We start from the raw sequence: 17,841 nt of genomic DNA on the forward strand, positions 1-17,841 counted from the left end.
GCAGAAAACTGGGGGCTGCTCAAAATACCATTTTTTACAAATTTTCTAAGCCAAGGGGCCAAGCTGGAAATATAAGTGAAATATTTTTAATGGAGAGCGTGGGTCCCACAAAGAGGAGGCCTCTGCTACTTGGCCAGTTGTTGCCAGGAAGGATTGTAATTCTGCTGCCAGATCCTTTTTTCTTTCTTTCTTTCTGAAAGAAGCCAGAAATGCAATTAAAAAAAAAAAAAAAGCAAACTGCCTGGTTTGTAACAGTAGGCAATTTATTCCAACATTTAAAACATATCGTGGGTGAAATTAAAAAAAGCCTGTGGGCCAGATTCAGCCCTGATCTGTCACTCCTGCCCTGAGCCTGCACATACACTGTTCCCTGTGTTCACAGACTAGGAGGTGCTCAAGGTCAGGCCCAGATGTGGCTTACTCTAGGTCCTGGCGTGGCCTAGGGATTTGCTGAGTGAAAATGGCCCTGTACCTGCTATGTACCCTCCTCCAGGACTTGCATATGCTGTTCCCCTTGCCTGAAATGTTCTTTTCCTCAAGTACCAAGTTTCCACCAACCTTGAAAAATACAGGGTTGGCAGGGCACGGTGGCTCATGCCTGTAATTGCAGCTCTTTGGGAGGCCAAGGCAGGAGGATCACTTGAGACCAGGAGTCCGAGACCAGCCTGGCCAACATGGCGAAAACCCATCTCTGCTTAAAATACAAAAATTAGCCACGTATGGTGGCGCATACCTGTAATCTCAGCTCCTTGGGAGGCTGAGGCAGGAGAATTGCTTGAACCTGGGTGGCGGAGGTTGCAGTGAGCCAAGATTGTGCCATTGCACTCTAGCCTGGGCAAGAAAACGAGACTCTGTCTCCAAAGAAAGAAAGAAAGAATGGAAAGAAAGAAAGAGAGAGAGAGAGAGAAGGAAAGAAAGAGAGAGAGAGAAGGAAAGAAAAAAGAGAGAGAGAAAGAAAGAAAGCAAGAGAAAGAAAGAAAGAAAAGAAAGAAAGAAAAAGAAAGAAAGACAAAGCTCTTCTATGAAGAATTCCCTCTCACTAGGGCAGCCATCACTCCCTCTTTGGACTGCCCCAGCCACTGCACCTCTCTTGCTCTCCTAGACACAACCATTGGAGCTGGGGTTGTGTGTGCCCACCACCAAACTGGGAGCCTCATGAGGACAAGGCCTTTGTCTCACTCAGTCTGGGTCCCCAGCATTACCAGAGCTCAGGGTCAGCTATACAGTTAGCCACAGTGGGCATATGTGTTGGACTAATTGAAGTCCCAGTTTTCCCCACCATGCTGGCTCCTCAGGCCCTATGAAGGTAACAAGCGACAGTACCTTCCCCTCCATCTTGGACCTAGAACTCAGAGCTAAGAAAAGCTGCTCTTTTGAGTCAGCAACTCACTGAAAATCAAGAGGACCATGAAAAGTACTTTATTGAGGTCACTGGGAGTACAAGATATCTGTCCCCAGCCCTAGCCTCAGCCCTAGCCTCAGCCCCTCCTCAGTACAGTCTCATGGGTGGAAAAGACCAGGCTTCCGGACTGCTCTGGGCCACTACCCAGGAGAGGCTGGGCAGTGGGGAAGGGGAGCTGGGGCTGCAGTCCAGGACAGAGGTTCGGGGTAACAGGGTTGATGAAGGCTGAGGCAGGGGCTGAGGGAGGCCAACCCCCCAGGGCCGAGGAGGGGGTGGCGTGGCTACCAGCCAGATGCTTTTTAACAAGTCAAACGCTGTTGGGGGACCCCAGGCTCTTCCAGATGGCGAAGATAGTGAGGAAAAGTGTGGTGGCCAGGGACCTCTTGGCGGTGCCAGACTCCCCCTGTGCACAGTGGGCATGCTGGAGGTGTAGGGCATGGGGAAGGTGAACTCCTTTGTCCCTTGTTGCTTCCTTTGCCTCCCGTCCTCTGGGACTTGATCAGGGCTATTAATCCAGAAAGGTGTCATCTTTCGCTCAGAGACCCCAGGCTTGGCCCCTGGCACAGAGGAAAGAAGCATAGAGGCCAGCTGAGCTAGAGCCGACAAAGGAAAGGGGAGTACAGGGGCAGGAGGGAGGCTCACCTGGCAAGGGTGGCTGGCAGCCCCGAAGCACCAGGGCAAGGTCAGGCACACAACCATGACAGGCCTGCAAGGTGCACACGATGGCATCCCTGGCATCCTGAATCAGGTTCCTCCGGGGGAAGGCCTGTGGCAAACTCAGCTGACACTGCAGCTCTGCCAGCAGCTGCCCCACACGAGGCAACTCTGGGGAACTGGGTGGGCCTGGGCCCGAACCTCCAGGCACCTGGTTCTCTTTGTCCCTGGACTGTGGGGCTGGTTCCTGGGCCCTGCCTGGGCTTGGGGAGGGCTTGGCGGGGAGTGTGTGGCTGCCTGGCACCAGGGTCCCACTGCTAAGCAGCCTTGCAACATCTAGGGATTTCACCTCGTGGTTGAAGAGACCCCGGTGCTCCCGGCTCAGCCGGCCCTGGGTTATGACCACGAGCTTGGAGGCAGTAGGGACCACAGGTGGATCCTGAATGGTCACAGGAGGATCCTGATGGGCTAATGGCCGGCGGCTGCCCACCAGGGCCTTGTTACGTTCCCGCCTAGTCTTCCGACGACGGACACGACCAGGTTTCTCAGGCTGCTGAAAAGGCTGGGAGACTGGTCCCCGGGTATCCATGGTGTCCTGGAATATAAAGATAGGGTGCCCATCAGCATGCAGATAAGTCAAGAGGAGTAGCAAAATGAATAGGGAGGGCTGGGCACGGTGGCTTATGCCTGTAATATCAACACTGGGGTAGGCCAAGGCGGGCGGATCACTTTAGGCCAGGAGTTCAAGACCAGCCTAGCCAACATGGCAAAACCCTGTCTTTACTGAAAATACAAAAATTGGCCAGGCACAGTGGCTCACATCTATAATTCTAGTACTTTGGGAGGCCAAGGCAGGCGGATCACTTGAGGTCAGGAGTTTGAGACTAGCCTGGCCAACACAGTGAAACCCTGTCTCTACTAAAAATACAAAAATTAGCCAGACGTGGTGGCATGCACCTGTAATACCAGCTACTTAGGAGGCTGAGGCAGGAGAATCACTTGAACCCAGGAGGTGGAGGTTGCAGTGAGCTAAGATCATGCCATTGCACTCCAGCCTGGGCGACAGAGCAAGACTCCATCTCAAAAAAAAAAAAAAATTAGCTGGGCGTGGTGGTGCACGTCTGTAATCCCAGCTACTCAGGAGGCTGAGGCAGGAGGCTGAGGCAGGAGAATCGCTTGAACCCAGAAGGCAGAGGTTGCAGTGAGTCAAGATTGTGCCACCGCACTTCAGTCTGGGCAATAGAGTGAGACTCCATCTCAAAAACAAAACAAAACAAAACAAAAAAACAAGTGAATAGGGAGATGTTTTGGGGTGAGGTGGGAACACCATTTAGAATGATCAGATGAGGCCAGGCATGGTGGCTCAAATCTGTAATCCTAGCACTTTGGGAGGCTGAGGCGGGAGTATCACTTGAGGCTAGGAATTCAAGACCAACCTGAGCAGCAAAGTGAGACCCTCGTCACTACAAAAAATAAAAATGAAAATTAGCTGGACGATGCCAGGTGCGGTGGCTCGTGTCTGTAATCCCAGCACTTTGGGAGGCCAAGGTGAGCAGATCACTTGAGGCCAGGAGTTCGAGACCAGCCTGGCCAACATGCTGAAACCCTGTCTCTACTAAAAATACAAAAATTAGCTGCATGTGATGGTGCGCGCCTGTAATCCCAGCTATTCCGGAGGCTGAGGCAGGAGAATCGCTTGAACCTAGGAGACGGAGGTCGCAGTGAGCCGAGATTGCACCACTGCCCTCCAACCTGGGCAACAGAGCGAGACTCCGTCTCAAAAAAAAAAAAAAAAAAATAGCTGGATTCGGTGGCCCACAACTGTAGTCCCAGCTGCTAGGGAAGCTGAGGTGGGAGGATCACTTGAGCCCAGGAGTTGGTTACTCTGAGCTATGATTGCATCACTGTGCCCCAGCCTGGGCAAGACAGTGAGACCTTGTCTCTTAAAAGAGAGAGAGAAGATGAGAGAAAATAAGTGAGCAGAGAGAGATTGGAAAAGGTTTGGTCAGATAAGGAATCACAGGGGTAAGATGAAGTCGAAGGAGTCACAGCTAATGGGAAGATAAGCCAGGAAATAGAGAAAGTCTATTAGGAAGAGGAACATGGGAAACAGTTAAAAGATGGAGGGTAAGCCGGGCGCGGTGGCTCAAGCCTGTAATCCCAGCACCTTGGGGGGCCGAGGCGGGCAGATCACCAGGTCAGGAGATCGAGACCATCCCGGCTAACACGGTGAAACCCCGTCTCTACTAAAAATACCAAAAATTAGCCGGGCGCGGTGGCGGGCGCCTGTAGTCCCAACTACTCGGGAGGCTGAGGCAGGAGAATGGCGTGAACCCAGGAGGCAGAGCTTGCAGTGAGCCGAGATCGCGCCACTGCACACTCCAGCCTGGGCGACGGAGCGAGACTACATCTCAAAAAAAAAAAAGAAAAAAAAAGATGGAAGGTGGGGGCCAGGCACAGTGGCTCACGCCTGTAGTCCCAGTACTTTGGGAGGCCGACATGGGTGGATCATTTGAGGTCAGAAGTTCGAGATCAGCCTGGCCAACATGTGAAACCTCGCCTCTACTAAAAATACAAAAATTAGCCGGCGTGGTGGTGAATGCCTGTAATCTCACCTACTCAGGAGGCTGGGGCAGGACAATCGCTTGAAATCGGAAGGCGGATGTTGCAGTGGGCCGAGATCGCGCCACTGCACTCCAGCCTGGGGGACACAAGGAGGCTCTGTCTCAATAACAACAACAAAAAAAAGATGGAGGGTGGTGAAGGGGTCATGAGATTGGAGGGATTTGGGGAACCAGAAAGGGATTCTGGACGGAGAAATCCAGGGGTAGACGAGGTACAGGAGAATGCAGAAAGTGGAAAGAGATGGTAGAGAAAGAGAAGCAGGAGAGGGAGAGCAGCAAGAGAAGTCTGGAAAGCCTGAGAAAACCTCGAGAGAACAGAAAGGGAGACAGAGGCGCGATCAGGGACAGGGCGCGATCACAAAGGAAGGGCCTAGGGTAGGAGAGGAAGCATGGTGGCCAGCCGCGGTAGGGCAGGGTGGGCAGAGTGAAGGGAGTGGGGTACGGTTGGTAGGAGCAGGGTGGGGGAAGGGCACCTCTCCCGCCCCAAGGAACCCTGGCCTTCCCACTTCACGTAGCTGTGGGGCGCAATGGCTTCTTTTCCGCGGTGACCCCAGCTCTCGAAGCCACCTGGCGCTGTTCCGAGCCTCGGGCGCCCCCACACGCATGCGCGTGCCCTTTCCATGCCCTTTGACTTCGTGGCTCTGAGAGGACGGAAACCTAGAGGCGCGTGCCAGGGAAGCGCCGGTTATAGCTCCCCCCTCCCAGCCTCAATTTCAGAAATCTCCCTTTCTTGGTCTTAGCACCTCCCATCTACCAATTGGCTGTGAGGTTCACTAGGTCCGCCCCCTTCCTGAATGCTGATTGGTTCAGATAGCTATCGGCGGTCTTTCGAGGGCCAGTTGAGACCAGGCGTGCCAAGGGGAAGAAGGGTCATGGTAGCCCCCATGCACAGCTGTCCCCCAAGCAGCCACAGACATAATCCCTAGAAAACTTATATAGTTGGCCGGGTGTGGTGGCTCACGTCTGTAATCCCAGCTACTTGGGAGGCAGAGGCAGGAGGATGGCTTGAGCCCAAGAGTTCAAGACCACCCTGGACAACATAGGGAGACCCTGACTGCAGAAAATAAATTAGCTTTGGGCGCGGTGGCTCACGCCTGTAATCCCAGCACTTTGGGAGGCCAAGGTGGGCGGATCACGAGGTCAGTAGATCGAGACCATCCTAGCTAACATGGTGAAACCCCGTCTGTACTAAAAATACAAAAAATCAGCCGGGCGTGGTGGCGGGCGCCTGTAGTCCCAACTACTCGGGAGGCTGAGGCAGAAGAATGGCGTGAACCCAGGAGGCGGAGCTTGCAGTGAGCCAAGATGGCACCACTGCACTTCAGCCTGGGCAACAGAGCGAGACTCTGTCTCTAAATAAATAAATAAATAAGCTGGGCGCCGTGGCTCTTGCCTGTGGGCCCAGCTACTTACTTGGGAGGCTGATGCAGGAGGATCGCTTAAGCCTAGGAGGTGGAGGCAGCAGTGAGCCATGATCACGCCCGCCTGAGGGAGAGGGCAAGACCCTGTAAAAGAAAAAAAATTAGGCCAGGCGCAGTGGCTCACGACTGTATATCCAGCGACTCAGCAGGCTGGGGCAGGAGAATTGCTTGAACCTGGGAAGTGGAGGTTGCAGTGAGCCGAGATCACACCACTGCACTCTGGATGACAGAGTAAGACTCCATCTCAAAAAAAAGTTAGTGTAGTGTTGTGATTCATAGCTAGGCTTGGTTTAAATGCCCAAAATGGCACAACTGGGCTGTGTGACCTTGGAAACGTTTGTAACTGGTCAGACTTAGTTTTCTGACCTGTAAAATTGGGTTGGTAATAAAACTACCTTCCTTATTTGGTTGCTAGAAGGATAAACTAGACCAATATGTCTAACTTGAAATGGGCCTGGTGAATGAAGAATGCCTGGAAGCTTTGTTTCTCACTAAGCTTTTCTTCAGGAACTGCTCCAACTTATCCCCTCAGACTTTATTTTTAAAAATTTTTTTCGGCCGGGCGCGGTGGCTCACGTCTGTAATCCCAGCACTTTGGGAGGCCGAGGCGGGTGGATCACGAGGTCAGGAGATCGAGACCATCCTGGCTAACACGGTGAAACCCTGTCTCTACTAAAAATACAAAAAATTAGCCGGGCGTGTTGGCGGGCGCCTGTAGTCCCAGCTACTCGGGAGGCTGAGGCAGGAGAATGGCGTGAACCCGGGAGGTGGAGCTTGCAGTGAGCTGAGATCGCGCCACTGCACTCCAGCCTGGAAGACAGTGAGACTCCCGTCTCAAAAAAAAAAATTTTTTTTCTTGGTTGGGTATGGTGGCTCATGCCTGTAATCCCAGCACTTTGGGAGGCCAAGGCAGGTAGATCATGAGGTCAGGAGATCGAGACCATCCTGGCTAACACAGTGAAACCTCTTCTCTATTAAAAATACAAAAAATTAGCCGGGCGTGGTGGCACACGCCTGTAGTCCCAGCTACTCAGGAGGCTGAGGCAGGAGAATCACTTGAACCTGGGAGGCAGAGGTTGCAGTGAACCGAGATCGCGCCATTGCAGTCCAGCCTAGGCGACAGAGCGAGACTCTATCAAAAAAAAAAAAAAATTCTCTCTTATTATATCACTGACTTGAAGGCATAATTATGACTTTTTTCTTTTCTTTTCTTTTTGAGATAGAATTTCAATCTGTCACCCAGGCTGGAGTGCAGTGGCACAATTTCGACTCACCACAACCTCCACCTCCTGGGTTCAAGCGATTCTCCTGCCTCAGCCTCCCAGCAGCTGGGACTACAGGCGCAGACCACCTTGCCTGGCTAATCTTTGTATTTTTTAATAGAGATGGGGTTTTGCTATGTTGGTCAGACTGGTCTTGAACTGCTGACGCCAAGTGATCCGCCCACCTCAGCCTCCCAAAGTGCTGGGATTACAGGAGTCAGCCACCATGCCTAGCTGATTATGACTTCTTTTTTGGGGACAGGGACTCACTCTGTCACCCAACCTGGAGTGCAGTGACACAATTATGGCCCACTGCCACCTCATCTCCCAGGCTCAAGCAATCCTCCTGCCTCAGCCTCCCAACTAACTGGGACTACAGGCACTTGCCTTTTTTTTTTTTTTTGAGACGGTGTCTCGCTCTATCACCCAGGCTGAAGTGCAGCGGTGCCATCTTGGCTCACTGCAAGCTCCGCCTCTTGGGTTCACGCTATTCTCCTGCCTCAGCCTCCGGAGTAGCTGGGACTACAGGCGCCTGCCACCACACCCAGCTAATTTTTTGTATTTTTAGTAGAGATGGGGTTTCACTGTGTTAGCCAGGATGGTCTCAATCTCCTGACGTGATCTGCCCACCTCGGCCTCCCAAAGTGCTGGGATTACAGGCATGAGCCACCACGCCCGGCCTTTTTTTTTTTTTTTTTTTTTAGACAGGGTCTCACTATGTCACCCAGGCTGGTCTCAAACTTCTGAGCTCAAGCGATCCTCGCACCTCAGCCTCCACAGTAGCTGAGACTACAGGCATGCATCACTGCATCTTACTCCCTCAGACTTTATTTGTTTGTTTATTTTTGTAATTAAGACAGAGTCTCACTGTGTCACCCAAGCTGGGCCACTGTCGCCCAGGCTGGGCTGCAGTGGCGCTATCTCAGCTCACTGCAACCTCTGCCTCCCAGACTCAAGCAATTCTCCTGCCTCAGCCTCCCAAGTAGCTGGGACTACAGGCGTGTGCCACCATGCCTAGCTAATTTTTCTTTTTTTTTTTTTTTGTATATTTAGTAGACACACGTTTTTGCCATGTTGGCCAGGCTGCTTGACCTCAAGTGATCTGCCCATGTCAGCCTCCCAAAGTGCTGGGATTACAGGCATGAGCCTCCACGCTGGCCTCCCTCAGACTTTAAAATCAAGCTATTCCACGATATTCCCCATGCCTAATAAGAAAGTGATTACCTGTGTCTTTTCTTTCTGCTTGCCCATTCTTCATTATCTTTCAGACCCAGCTGAGATACTACTCCTAGGAAACCCATAGTCCTCAGAGTCCTTCTCCTCTTCCTCCCTAGAGGTCCCTGTCTCTCCCTCAAACACAACTTTGACACCCCTACACCTCTGTGTCTGGATCTGTCTCCCTAAACACATTGGGACAAGGTCAGGAGCTGACCCACTCATTTACTACTCATTCAGCAAGTTCTTGTGGAATAACCACTGTGTGCCCGGCCCCGTTCCAGGAAAGTGGATTGAAAAAGAACATAAACGGCCGGGCGCGGTGGCTCAAGCCTGTAATCCCAGCACTTTGGGAGGCCGAGGCGGGCGGATCACGAGGTCAGGAGATCGAGACCATCCTGGCTAACACGGTGAAACCCCGTCTCTACTAAAAATACAAAAAATTAGCCGGGCGTGTTGGCGGGCGCCTGTAGTCCCAGCTACTCGGGAGGCTGAGGCAGGAGAATGGCGTGAACCCAGGAGGTGGAGGTTGCGGTGAGCCGAGATCGCGCCACTGCACTCCAGCCTGGGGGGCAGAGAAAGACTCCATCTCAAAAAATAAATAAATAAATAAATAAACACAATGAATAACACTCATCTCTGTTTCGGTATCAATCCACCTCGAAGGAATGAATACATGGGAAGGTCCCACCTGGAGTGGGGCTACAAGAACATGACCAGGATGTTTAGCGGGGAGTGAGCCCCCTACCTGGTCCCAGAAAAGAGGGAGATGAGAAAACACTGAGGTCTGAAAATAATTTGGGGCAGCGTTGGGGGAGAGGCGCGACCCTAGGTGGCCTTGGCTGTGGATGTAGGTTTCAGAGCTCAGACACACCCAGTTGGCCTGTGGGTTTAGAGAGGGTGTAGAGGCTGCAGATCTGCAAGATGATCTCCCGGAGGGACGCCAGACTGGACCTGAGCCCTGGAGGCATCTCTAATTTCCTTTCTCTTTCGGCACCTTCTTCTACCCTCCACGCAGGTCTATGGTGTCTTGAATGCAAAGATATGTAGTTTATATGTTATGCCATGCGCGCGCACACATACACACGGTGTTTTGAGTAGGGGTGCTGTGATGTCTTGAATACAAAGATATGTACTTTAGATTTCCACACACACACACACACACACACACACACACGCACGGTGTTTTGAGTAGGGGAAGCTCACGAGCAGATAGGCTCACTAAAGCCCTGGCGCGGCCTTAGAGTGGCTCTTTAGAACGGAGCCTCGAATTTTTACATTTTGTCATCTTCCTTTTCTGTCCTCCACATCAGTAGAAAATGGGAGCGTCCGCCCCAGCCAGGTGCATTCGAGCCACCCCTTCAAGGGAATACAAGAATGGACTCGTCCACTCGCTCCCCTCCCCCCACCACGTGAATGGGCCACCCACCCCCCGCCCCCGCAACAGTAGGTGGTCCCTTCCGCACATTTCACTCTGTACAGCAAATGGTTTCTTCCCATTTGCTAGACAGAGGGCTAGATTTTCCCCGCCCACTCTCGACTCTTCAGGTAGTTCGCCCCTCCCCGTGACCGGTGGGTGGTTTCTCCCTCCTCCCTGCCTCGGGAGCTGGATGGTCTCGCCTCTCCTTCCCCCATCCCCGTGCTGGGTGCGCGGCCTGGGAGTCAGCGGCCCCAGCGGGAAGCGCCGGGCGAGCCCACTGTGCGGCCGTCGTGGGGGAAGGGAAGGTTCCTGATTCCACCTCCCTCCTAAGTGAAGGTTTCCGTCCCTGGAGAGGAGGCGACGCCCTGTATCGGCCTTCGTCCTCCGCGGGTGTGCTAGCGTTGGGACGGTCCTTTGTTGCCGCGAGGGTTAGGAGTGGGCGTGGCGGAGCCAGCTACGTCCGAAACACTCCCGGGCCGACCCGACACGCTCATCCTGCAGGAGCTGCGGCGCCAAGATGAGTGGAGAGGAGAACCCAGCCAGCAAGCCCACGCCGGTGCAGGACGTACAGGGCGACGGGCGCTGGATGTCCCTGGTGAGCGTTCCCACCTGGGATATTGAGGAGTCCAGGGTGCGGGGAGCGGGGGGTGGCTCAGGAGAACGGCTGGTTTGTGGCACTCTCACTACCTGATTGGGAAACTGAGGGCATGCCGTTGACGAGGCGCTGCCTAAGGGAGCAGGGCGGGGCGGGCCCTGGAGCGTGCGTGCCATTGACTCCCTTTCGCGCGCTCTCGCAGCACCATCGGTTCGTAGCTGACAGCAAAGATAAGGAACCCGAAGTCGTCTTCATCGGGGACTCCTTGGTCCAGCTCATGCACCAGTGCGAGGTGAGGGCAGTCCCTCTCCCCCTGCCCCATCCAGCCCTGTGCCCATGCTGACACATCTGGGCCAGAACCCAGGCCAGGTGGGGTATTATGGGAGTACCCAGATTGGCCTGAGGCAGCCCGAGGCTCTGAGAATCTTGGTGTAAGGTGCAACATTCTATTGAGAAAGAAATGTATGCCTTGGTTTTATCAGATTGGATTTGTGTATAATGTACTAAGACCTAAAATGAGGCTTTCCTGCCATAGGCTTGCCTAAAGTGAGGCTCTTTCTTGTTTGCTTTAAGTAGTGCGCAGCCCTGTTGGGTTTACACAAAGCTGTAGTCACTTTACAGGAAGTGAAGGTCAACTCTAATGGCACTCCACAAAGAGGACTCAATCATAATAATATCTTTCCACAAAGCATGTCCAACTGTAATGGCTTTCATCAAAATAAGTTTCAGCTGTAATGCCATTGGTTCAATACATGGCTCAAGCAGACTGGATTTTCATAAAGTCAGTCTTGCTTTTATGGGGCTTGGTTTGTTTTGTTGGTTGGTTGGTTGGTTTTTGAGACAGGGTCTTGCTCTGTCACCCAGGCTGGCGTGCAGTGGTATGATCCCTGTTCACTGCAACCTCTGCCTCCTGGGCTCAAGCGATCCTCCCACCTCAGCCTCCCAAGTAGCTGGGACTACAGGTGCACATCACCATGCACCTGGCTAATTTTTGTAATTTTTGTAGAGATGGGGTTTTGCCCTGTTGCGCAGGTTGGTCTTGAACTCCTGGGCTCAAGCAGTCCGCCCACCTCAGCATGAGCCACAGAGCCTGGGGCTTGGTTTAAGTGAGAGACTCTAGGCAGGGTGTAGTGGCTTACGCCTGTAATCCCAGCACTTTGGGAGGCCAAGGCAGGCGGATGACCTGAGGTCAGGAGTTCGAGACCAGCCTGGCCAACATGGCGAAACCCTGTCTCTACTAAAAATACAAAAATTAGCTGGGCATGGTGGCACATGCCTATAGTCCCAGCTACTTGGGAGGCTGAGGCAGGAGAATCGCCAGAACCTGGGAAGCAGAGGTTGCAATGAGCCGAGATCGCACTACCACACTCCAGCCTGGGCGACAAGAGCGAAACTCTGTCTCAAAAAATAAATAGGCCGGGCACCATGGGCTCACGCCCGTAATCCCAACACTTTGGGAGGCTGAGGCGGGTGGATCACCTGAGGTCGGTGGATCACCTGAGGTCAGGAGTTCGAGACCAGCCTGGCCCACATGGTGAAACCCCATCTCTACTAAAAATACAAAAAATTAGCTGGACGTGGTGGCATACGCCTGTAGTCCCAGCTACTCGGGAGGCTGACACGTGAGAATCACTTGAACTAGGGAGGTGGAGGTTGCAGTGAGCCGAGATAGTGCCGCTGCATTCCAGCCTGGGTGACAGAGTGAGACTCTGTCTCAAAATAACTCTGTCTCAAAATTATAAAATAAAATAAAATAAAATAAAATAAAATAAATAAAATAAAATAAAATAAAATAAAATAAAATAAGTGAGAGACTCTAATAGATTTCTATAAAGTGAGGTTCAGCCATGCTGGAGTTTGCTGCAGGTGAAATTTTAAGACTGCTTCCATGAAGTAAGGTTCTTCCATAATGGCATTTGGTTAACACTTGGACAGAGGGGGATGGTCCATGTGGACAGTGCCCTTGTGCCCATACCACTTCTTGCCCACAGATCTGGCGGGAGCTCTTCTCTCCTCTGCATGCACTTAACTTTGGCATCGGTGGTGACGGCACACAGCATGTACTGTGGCGGCTGGAGAATGGGGAGCTGGAACACATCCGGCCCAAGGTGAGCAGAGCTTGGGTGGGGCTCTAAAACATCTTTTGGCTGCCCCCTCACCACTGCTTCATGTCTCTTTTTCCACAGATTGTGGTGGTCTGGGTGGGCACCAACAACCACGGACACACAGCAGAGCAGGTGACTGGTGGCATCAAGGCCATTGTGCAACTGGTGAATGAGCGACAGCCCCAGGCCCGGGTTGTGGTGCTGGTGAGAGGCTGGGAGGGTGGGAAAGGAAGAATGGCAGTGGTCTGGGACCCCCTCAGATATAGCCACAGTTGGCACGGTTCTAGGCAGCTTGACATAGAGCAGTGGCTTTCAGGCAGAATCTCACGTTGGAGCTTGCTACACCCTTCAGAGTGGCTGTGGTTGAGAATGTGCTCAGAGACCAATTAGCCTTTTTTGCCCAGGGATGGCTTGAGACTTTGGGGGTATTGAAAAACTAAAAAACGGGCCAGGCACGGTGGCTCATGCCTGTACTCCCAGCACTTTGGGAGGCTGAGGCAGGTGGATCACCAGGTCAGGAGATCGAGACCATCCTGGCTAACACAGTGAAACCCCATCTCTACTAAAAATACAAAAAATTAGCCAGGCTGGCCGGGCGCAGTGGCTCACGCTTGTAATCCCAGCACTTTGGGAGGCCGAGGCGGGTGGATCACGAGGTCAGGAGATCGAGACCACGGTGAAACCCTGTCTCTACTAAAAATACAAAAAATTAGCCGGGCGTGGTGGCGGGCGCCTGTAGTCCCAGCTACTTGGAGAGGCTGAGGCAGGAGAATGGCGTGAACCCGGGAGGCAGAGCTTGCAGTGAGCCGAGATCCCGCCACTGCACTCCAGCCTGGGCGACAGAGCGAGACTCCGTCTCAAGCCTGTAGTCCCAGCTACTTGGGAGGCTGAGGCAGGAGAATGGCATGAACCCGGGAGGCAGAGCTTGCAGTGAGCGGAGATCGCGCCACTGTACTCTAGCCTGGGCGACACAGCGAAACTCTGTCTCAAAAAAAAAAAAAGAAAAACTCAAAAATGATTGGGCATGGTGGCTCATGCCTGTAATTCCAGCACTTTGAGAAGCCGAGCTGGGAGGATTGCTTGAGCCCAGGAGTTCAAGACCAGCCTGGGATATAGCAAGACATCGTCTCTACTAAAAACTGTTAAAAATTAGCTGGGCATGTCTGGGTGCGGTGGCTCACACCTGTAATCCCAGCACTTTGGGAGACTGAGGCGGGTGGATCACGAGGTCAGGAGATCAAGACCATCCTGGCTAACACGGTGAAACCCCGTTTCTACTAAAAATACAAAAAGAATTAGCCGGGCGTGATGGCGGGCGCCTGTAGTCCCAGCTAACTCGGGAGGCTGAGGCAGGAGAATGGCGTGAACCCAGGAGGCGGAGCTTGCAGTGAGCTGATATTGTGCTATTGCACTCCAGCCTGGGTGACAGAGGGAAACTCCGTCTCAAAAAAAAAAAAAAAAAAATTAGTTGGGCATGGGCTGGGCGCAGTGGCTTATGCCTATAATCCCAGCACTTTGGGAGGCCAAGGCGAGCAGATGACCTGAGGTTGGGAGTTCAAGCCTGACCACACGTGGAGAAACCCCATCTCTACTAAAAATACAAAATTAGCTGGGCGTGGTGGCACATGCCTGTAATCCCAGCTCCTTGGGAGGCTAAGGCAGGAGAATCGCTTGAACCCAGGAGGCGGAGGTTGGGGTGAGCCAAGATTGCACCATTGCACTCCATCCGGGGCAACAAGAGCGAAACTCTGTCTCAAAAAAAAAAAAAAAGCCGGGTGCGGTGGCTCACGCCTGTAAACCTGTAATCCCAGCACTTTGGGAGGCCGAAGAGGTAGGATCACGAGGTCAGGAGATCAAGACCATCCTGGCTAACATGGTGAAACCCCATCTCTGCTAAAAATACAAAAAATTAGCCGGGTGTGGTGGCAGGTGTCTGTAGTCCCAGCTACTCGGGAGGCTGAGGCAGGAGAATGGCAAGAACCCGGGAGGCAGAGCTTGCAGTGAGCTGAGATTGTGCCATTGCACTCCAGCCGGGCAACAGAGTGAGACTCCATCTCAAAAAAAAAAAAAAAAAAAATTAGCTGGGTATGATGGTGTGCAAAACCTGTAACCCCAGCTACTTGGGAGGTTAAAGGGGAAGGATCACTTGAGCCCAGGAATTCAAGGTAACAGTGAGCTGTGATCATGCTACCGCACTCCAGCCTGGGTGGCAGAGACCCTGTCTCACCAGAAAACAAAAGAAAAACCCTCAGAAAACCTTGAATAGGCCAAAAGTTGTCAGGCATTCCTGGGGTAAATCTAGGCTCTGTCACTTGTAGGTAGCTAGGACATTTCCTCTTCTGAAAGGGGATTGATCCCTTGGCATGAGCCATGATGTTGGTATCTTTTATTTATTTATTTATTTTTTTGAGACAGAGTCTTGCTCTGTTGCCCAGGCCAGAGTGCAGTGATGCAATCTGGGCTCACTGCAACCTCCTCCTCCTGGGTTCAAGTGATTCTCCTGCCTTAGCCTCCACAGCAGCTGGGACTGCAGGCACGTGCCACCATGCCTGGCTAATTTTTGTATTTTTAGTAGAGATGGGGTTTCACCATGTTGGCCGGGCTGGTCTCAAACTCCTGACCTCAAGTGATCCACCCACCTCAGCCTCCCAAAGTGCTGGGATTACAGGCGTGAGCAACCGCTTTTGGCCTGTTTATTTATTTATTTTTTTTTTTTATTTTTTTTTTTTTTTGAGGCAGAGTCTCGCTGTCGCCCAGGCTGGAGTGCAGTGGCGCAATCTCGGCTCACTGCAGGCTCCGCCCCCTGGGGTTCACGCCATTCTCCTGCCTCAGCCTCCCGAGTAGCTGGGACTACAGGCGCCCGCCATCTCGCCCGGCTAATTTTTTGTATTTTTAGTAGAGACGGGGTTTCACTGTGTTAGCCAGGATGGTCTCGATCTCCTGACCTCGTGATCCGCCCGCCTCGGCCTCCCAAAGTGCTGGGATTACAGGTGTGAGCCACCGCGCCCGGCCGGCCTGTTTATTTTTTGAGACAGGATCTGGCTCTGTTGCCCAGGCTGGAGTGCGGTGGCATGATCTCAGCTCACTGCAACCTCTGCTTCCAGGGCTCAAGTGGTTCTCCCAAGTCAGCCTCCCAAGTAGTTGGGACTACAGGCACACGCCATCATGTCCCGCTAATTTTTGTGTATGTTTGTTAGAGATGGGGTTTCACCATGTTGCCCAGGTTGGTCTCGAACTCCTGGGCTCAAGCAACCCATCCAGCTCTGCCTCCCATCGTGCTGGGATTACAGGCGTGAGCCACTGGACCTGGCCAATGTCAACATTTTTCTAAGTGATATTTGGAAAGAGGCTAGGCTGGGCGCGGTGGCTCATGCCTGTAATCCCAGCACTTTGGGAGGCTGAGGCGGGCAGATCACGAAGTCAGGAGATCGAGACCATCCTGGCTAATACGATGAAACCCCGTCTCTAATAAAAATACAAAAAATTAGCCGGGCATGGTGGCAGGTGCCTGTAGTCCCAGCTACTTGGGAGGCTGAGGCAGGAGAATGGTGTGAACCCGGGAGGCGGAGCTTGCAGTGAGTCGAGATTGCGCCACTGCACTCCATTCTGGGCGACAGAGCAAGACTCTGTCTCAAAAAAAAAAAAAAAAAGAAAAGAAAGAAAAAAGGAAAGGCTAAAACCCAGAAGTCTCTTGCTAAATGAGGGCTAGGATGTGATATTTAGGAACTACCCTCCCACCCTCCCCACTTGCCCATCCCTAGTGTTTTCTGCAGCTGGAAACTTCATGGTGGTGGGTGGAGGACAGGTTGGCACAGAGAACAAGATACTCAAATGCTTGTTTCCTTACTACGCCTCGTGTTCCTGCTCAGGGCCTGCTTCCGCGAGGCCAGCATCCCAACCCACTTCGGGAGAAGAACCGACGGGTGAACGAGTTGGTACGGGCGGCACTGGCTGGCCACCCTCGGGCCCACTTCCTAGATGCCGACCCTGGCTTTGTGCACTCAGATGGCACCATCAGCCACCATGACATGTATGATTACCTGCATCTGAGCCGTCTGGGCTACACACCTGTTTGCCGGGCTCTGCACTCCCTGCTTCTGCGTCTGCTGGCCCAAGACCAGGGCCAAGGTGCTCCCCTCCTGGAGCCCGCACCCTAAGCATCCTGCTGCCTTCCCACAACATTAAACTCTCCTTCCTCAGTGTGCTGTTTCCTGCTTTGTGGTCGAACCTGTCTGGGTATCTGGGTACCACCACTAGTCCTTATCCTGATCTGTGACCCTGCAGTTCTGCAAGGTGTTTTTTGTGTGAGACAGGGTCTCTCTCCGTCACCCAGGCTAGAGTACAGTGGTGAGACCACAGCCCACTGCAACTTCAACCTCCCAGGCTCAAGTGATCCACCCACCCTCAGCCTCCTGAATAGCTGGGACTACAAGCATGTGCCACTACGTCCAGCTTATTGTATTTTTTGTAGAGAAGTGGTTTTGCCATGTTGCCCAGGCTGGTCTGACTCCTGAGCTCAAGCAATCCACCTGCCTCGGCCTCCCAGGGTGCTGGCATTACAGACATGAGCCACCATGCCTGGCCATGGTTCTATTTCTGCCCAGGGCAGGCATCACTGATCCATTAAGGCACTGTGATTCTTGTGGTTAGGTTAATTTCCACTATCACAATAGTGTGCTTCAGGCAGGCGTTACCAGTCAGTAAACACTAGGTAAGACCAGCTTGCCAGCACTATCCTACAGGACCAAGGTCAAGCAAGAATAATGGGAACATAGTGACCCAGTGCATATGCTGTTGCCCTGGCTGGAACTTCCTGGTGCTCCATCTCTAGCTTAGATGCCACTTCTGTGGAGGTGTCCTGACCCTCCCACTCCTAGTTGTCATCCCTCCACACAGGGTGTAGGTATCTTGTCACCTCAGGTGGGCACTGTGTCCCCATGCTGAGCGGGAGGGGTGTCACCCAGGGGAGTTCCTTCAAGCCTGCTTGCAGTGCAGGCCCGGGCCACATGGGGGCAGCAGGGGTCACACTGAGGACCAAGGGTACTCCAGGTAGACTAGGCTCACTGCCACCTCTGGGCTAGGACCTCTTGGGGCCTGTTTCCTGAGTACAAATGACCCCAGAGCCAGTGAGGGTAAACCATCC

The 17,841-nt window shown here is 52.9% G+C and overlaps 3 protein-coding genes across 12 annotated transcripts in view; 1 reads left to right on the plus strand and 2 right to left on the minus strand.

Annotated features, from left to right (window-relative positions):
* The window catches only part of LOC116480610 (carcinoembryonic antigen-related cell adhesion molecule 1-like), a 1,172,951-nt gene that overhangs the window by 657,347 nt on the left and 497,763 nt on the right, over nt 1-17,841 (minus strand).
* Nucleotides 1,440-5,310, minus strand: PRR19 (proline rich 19). Of its 6 annotated transcripts, none has more exons than XM_058426561.1 (4): nt 5,187-5,241; nt 4,672-4,757; nt 2,045-2,651; nt 1,440-1,959 (listed from the first exon to the last, which is right to left on the minus strand). In XM_058426561.1, the coding sequence occupies exons 3-4, from the start codon at nt 2,643-2,645 to the stop codon at nt 1,490-1,492; spliced, it is 1,071 nt and encodes a 356-aa protein (XP_058282544.1). In that variant the 5' UTR covers nt 2,646-2,651; nt 4,672-4,757; nt 5,187-5,241; the 3' UTR covers nt 1,440-1,489. The 6 variants fall into 6 exon arrangements, with proteins under 6 accessions (XP_058282544.1, XP_058282545.1, XP_058282543.1 ...); XM_058426562.1 differs by lacking the exon at nt 5,187-5,241 and adding an exon at nt 3,493-3,519 and having other exon boundaries at nt 4,672-5,119; XM_058426560.1 differs by lacking the exon at nt 4,672-4,757 and having other exon boundaries at nt 5,187-5,310.
* PAFAH1B3 (platelet activating factor acetylhydrolase 1b catalytic subunit 3) lies at nt 10,018-16,900 on the plus strand. 5 transcript variants are annotated; one of them, XM_032172801.2, is made up of 6 exons: nt 10,018-10,126; nt 10,500-10,593; nt 10,796-10,885; nt 12,585-12,701; nt 12,780-12,902; nt 16,568-16,900. In XM_032172801.2, exons 2-6 carry the CDS (start codon nt 10,516-10,518, stop codon nt 16,853-16,855), a joined length of 696 nt encoding a protein of 231 aa, XP_032028692.1. In that variant the 5' UTR covers nt 10,018-10,126; nt 10,500-10,515; the 3' UTR covers nt 16,856-16,900. The 5 variants fall into 5 exon arrangements, with proteins under 5 accessions (XP_032028692.1, XP_032028691.1, XP_058282561.1 ...); XM_032172800.2 differs by lacking the exon at nt 10,018-10,126 and adding an exon at nt 10,159-10,388; XM_058426578.1 differs by lacking the exon at nt 10,018-10,126 and having other exon boundaries at nt 10,159-10,593.

This window comes from Hylobates moloch, unplaced genomic scaffold, assembly GCF_009828535.3.
Source record: "Hylobates moloch isolate HMO894 unplaced genomic scaffold, HMol_V3 SCAFFOLD_13, whole genome shotgun sequence".
NCBI classification, from domain to species: Eukaryota; Metazoa; Chordata; class Mammalia; order Primates; family Hylobatidae; genus Hylobates; species Hylobates moloch.

Excerpts from the sequence above, each read along its gene's own strand:
- PRR19 (XM_058426560.1), bottom strand. The coding sequence starts at position 5,285 with ATGCGTGTGGGGGCGCCCGAGGCTCGGAACAGCGCCAGGTGGCTTCGA. Across the intron at positions 2,652-5,186 it reads GCGCCCCACAGCTACGTGAA|GACACCATGGATACCCGGGG; the intron begins GTGGGAAGGCCA and ends TTTATATTCCAG. Across the intron at positions 1,960-2,044 it reads CTGCCAGCCACCCTTGCCAG|GGGCCAAGCCTGGGGTCTCT; the intron begins GTGAGCCTCCCT and ends CCTCTGTGCCAG.
- PAFAH1B3 (XM_032172801.2), top strand. The coding sequence starts at position 10,516 with ATGAGTGGAGAGGAGAACCCAGCCAGCAAGCCCACGCCGGTGCAGGAC. Across the intron at positions 10,886-12,584 it reads AGCTCATGCACCAGTGCGAG|ATCTGGCGGGAGCTCTTCTC; the intron begins GTGAGGGCAGTC and ends TCTTGCCCACAG. Across the intron at positions 12,903-16,567 it reads AGGCCCGGGTTGTGGTGCTG|GGCCTGCTTCCGCGAGGCCA; the intron begins GTGAGAGGCTGG and ends GTTCCTGCTCAG.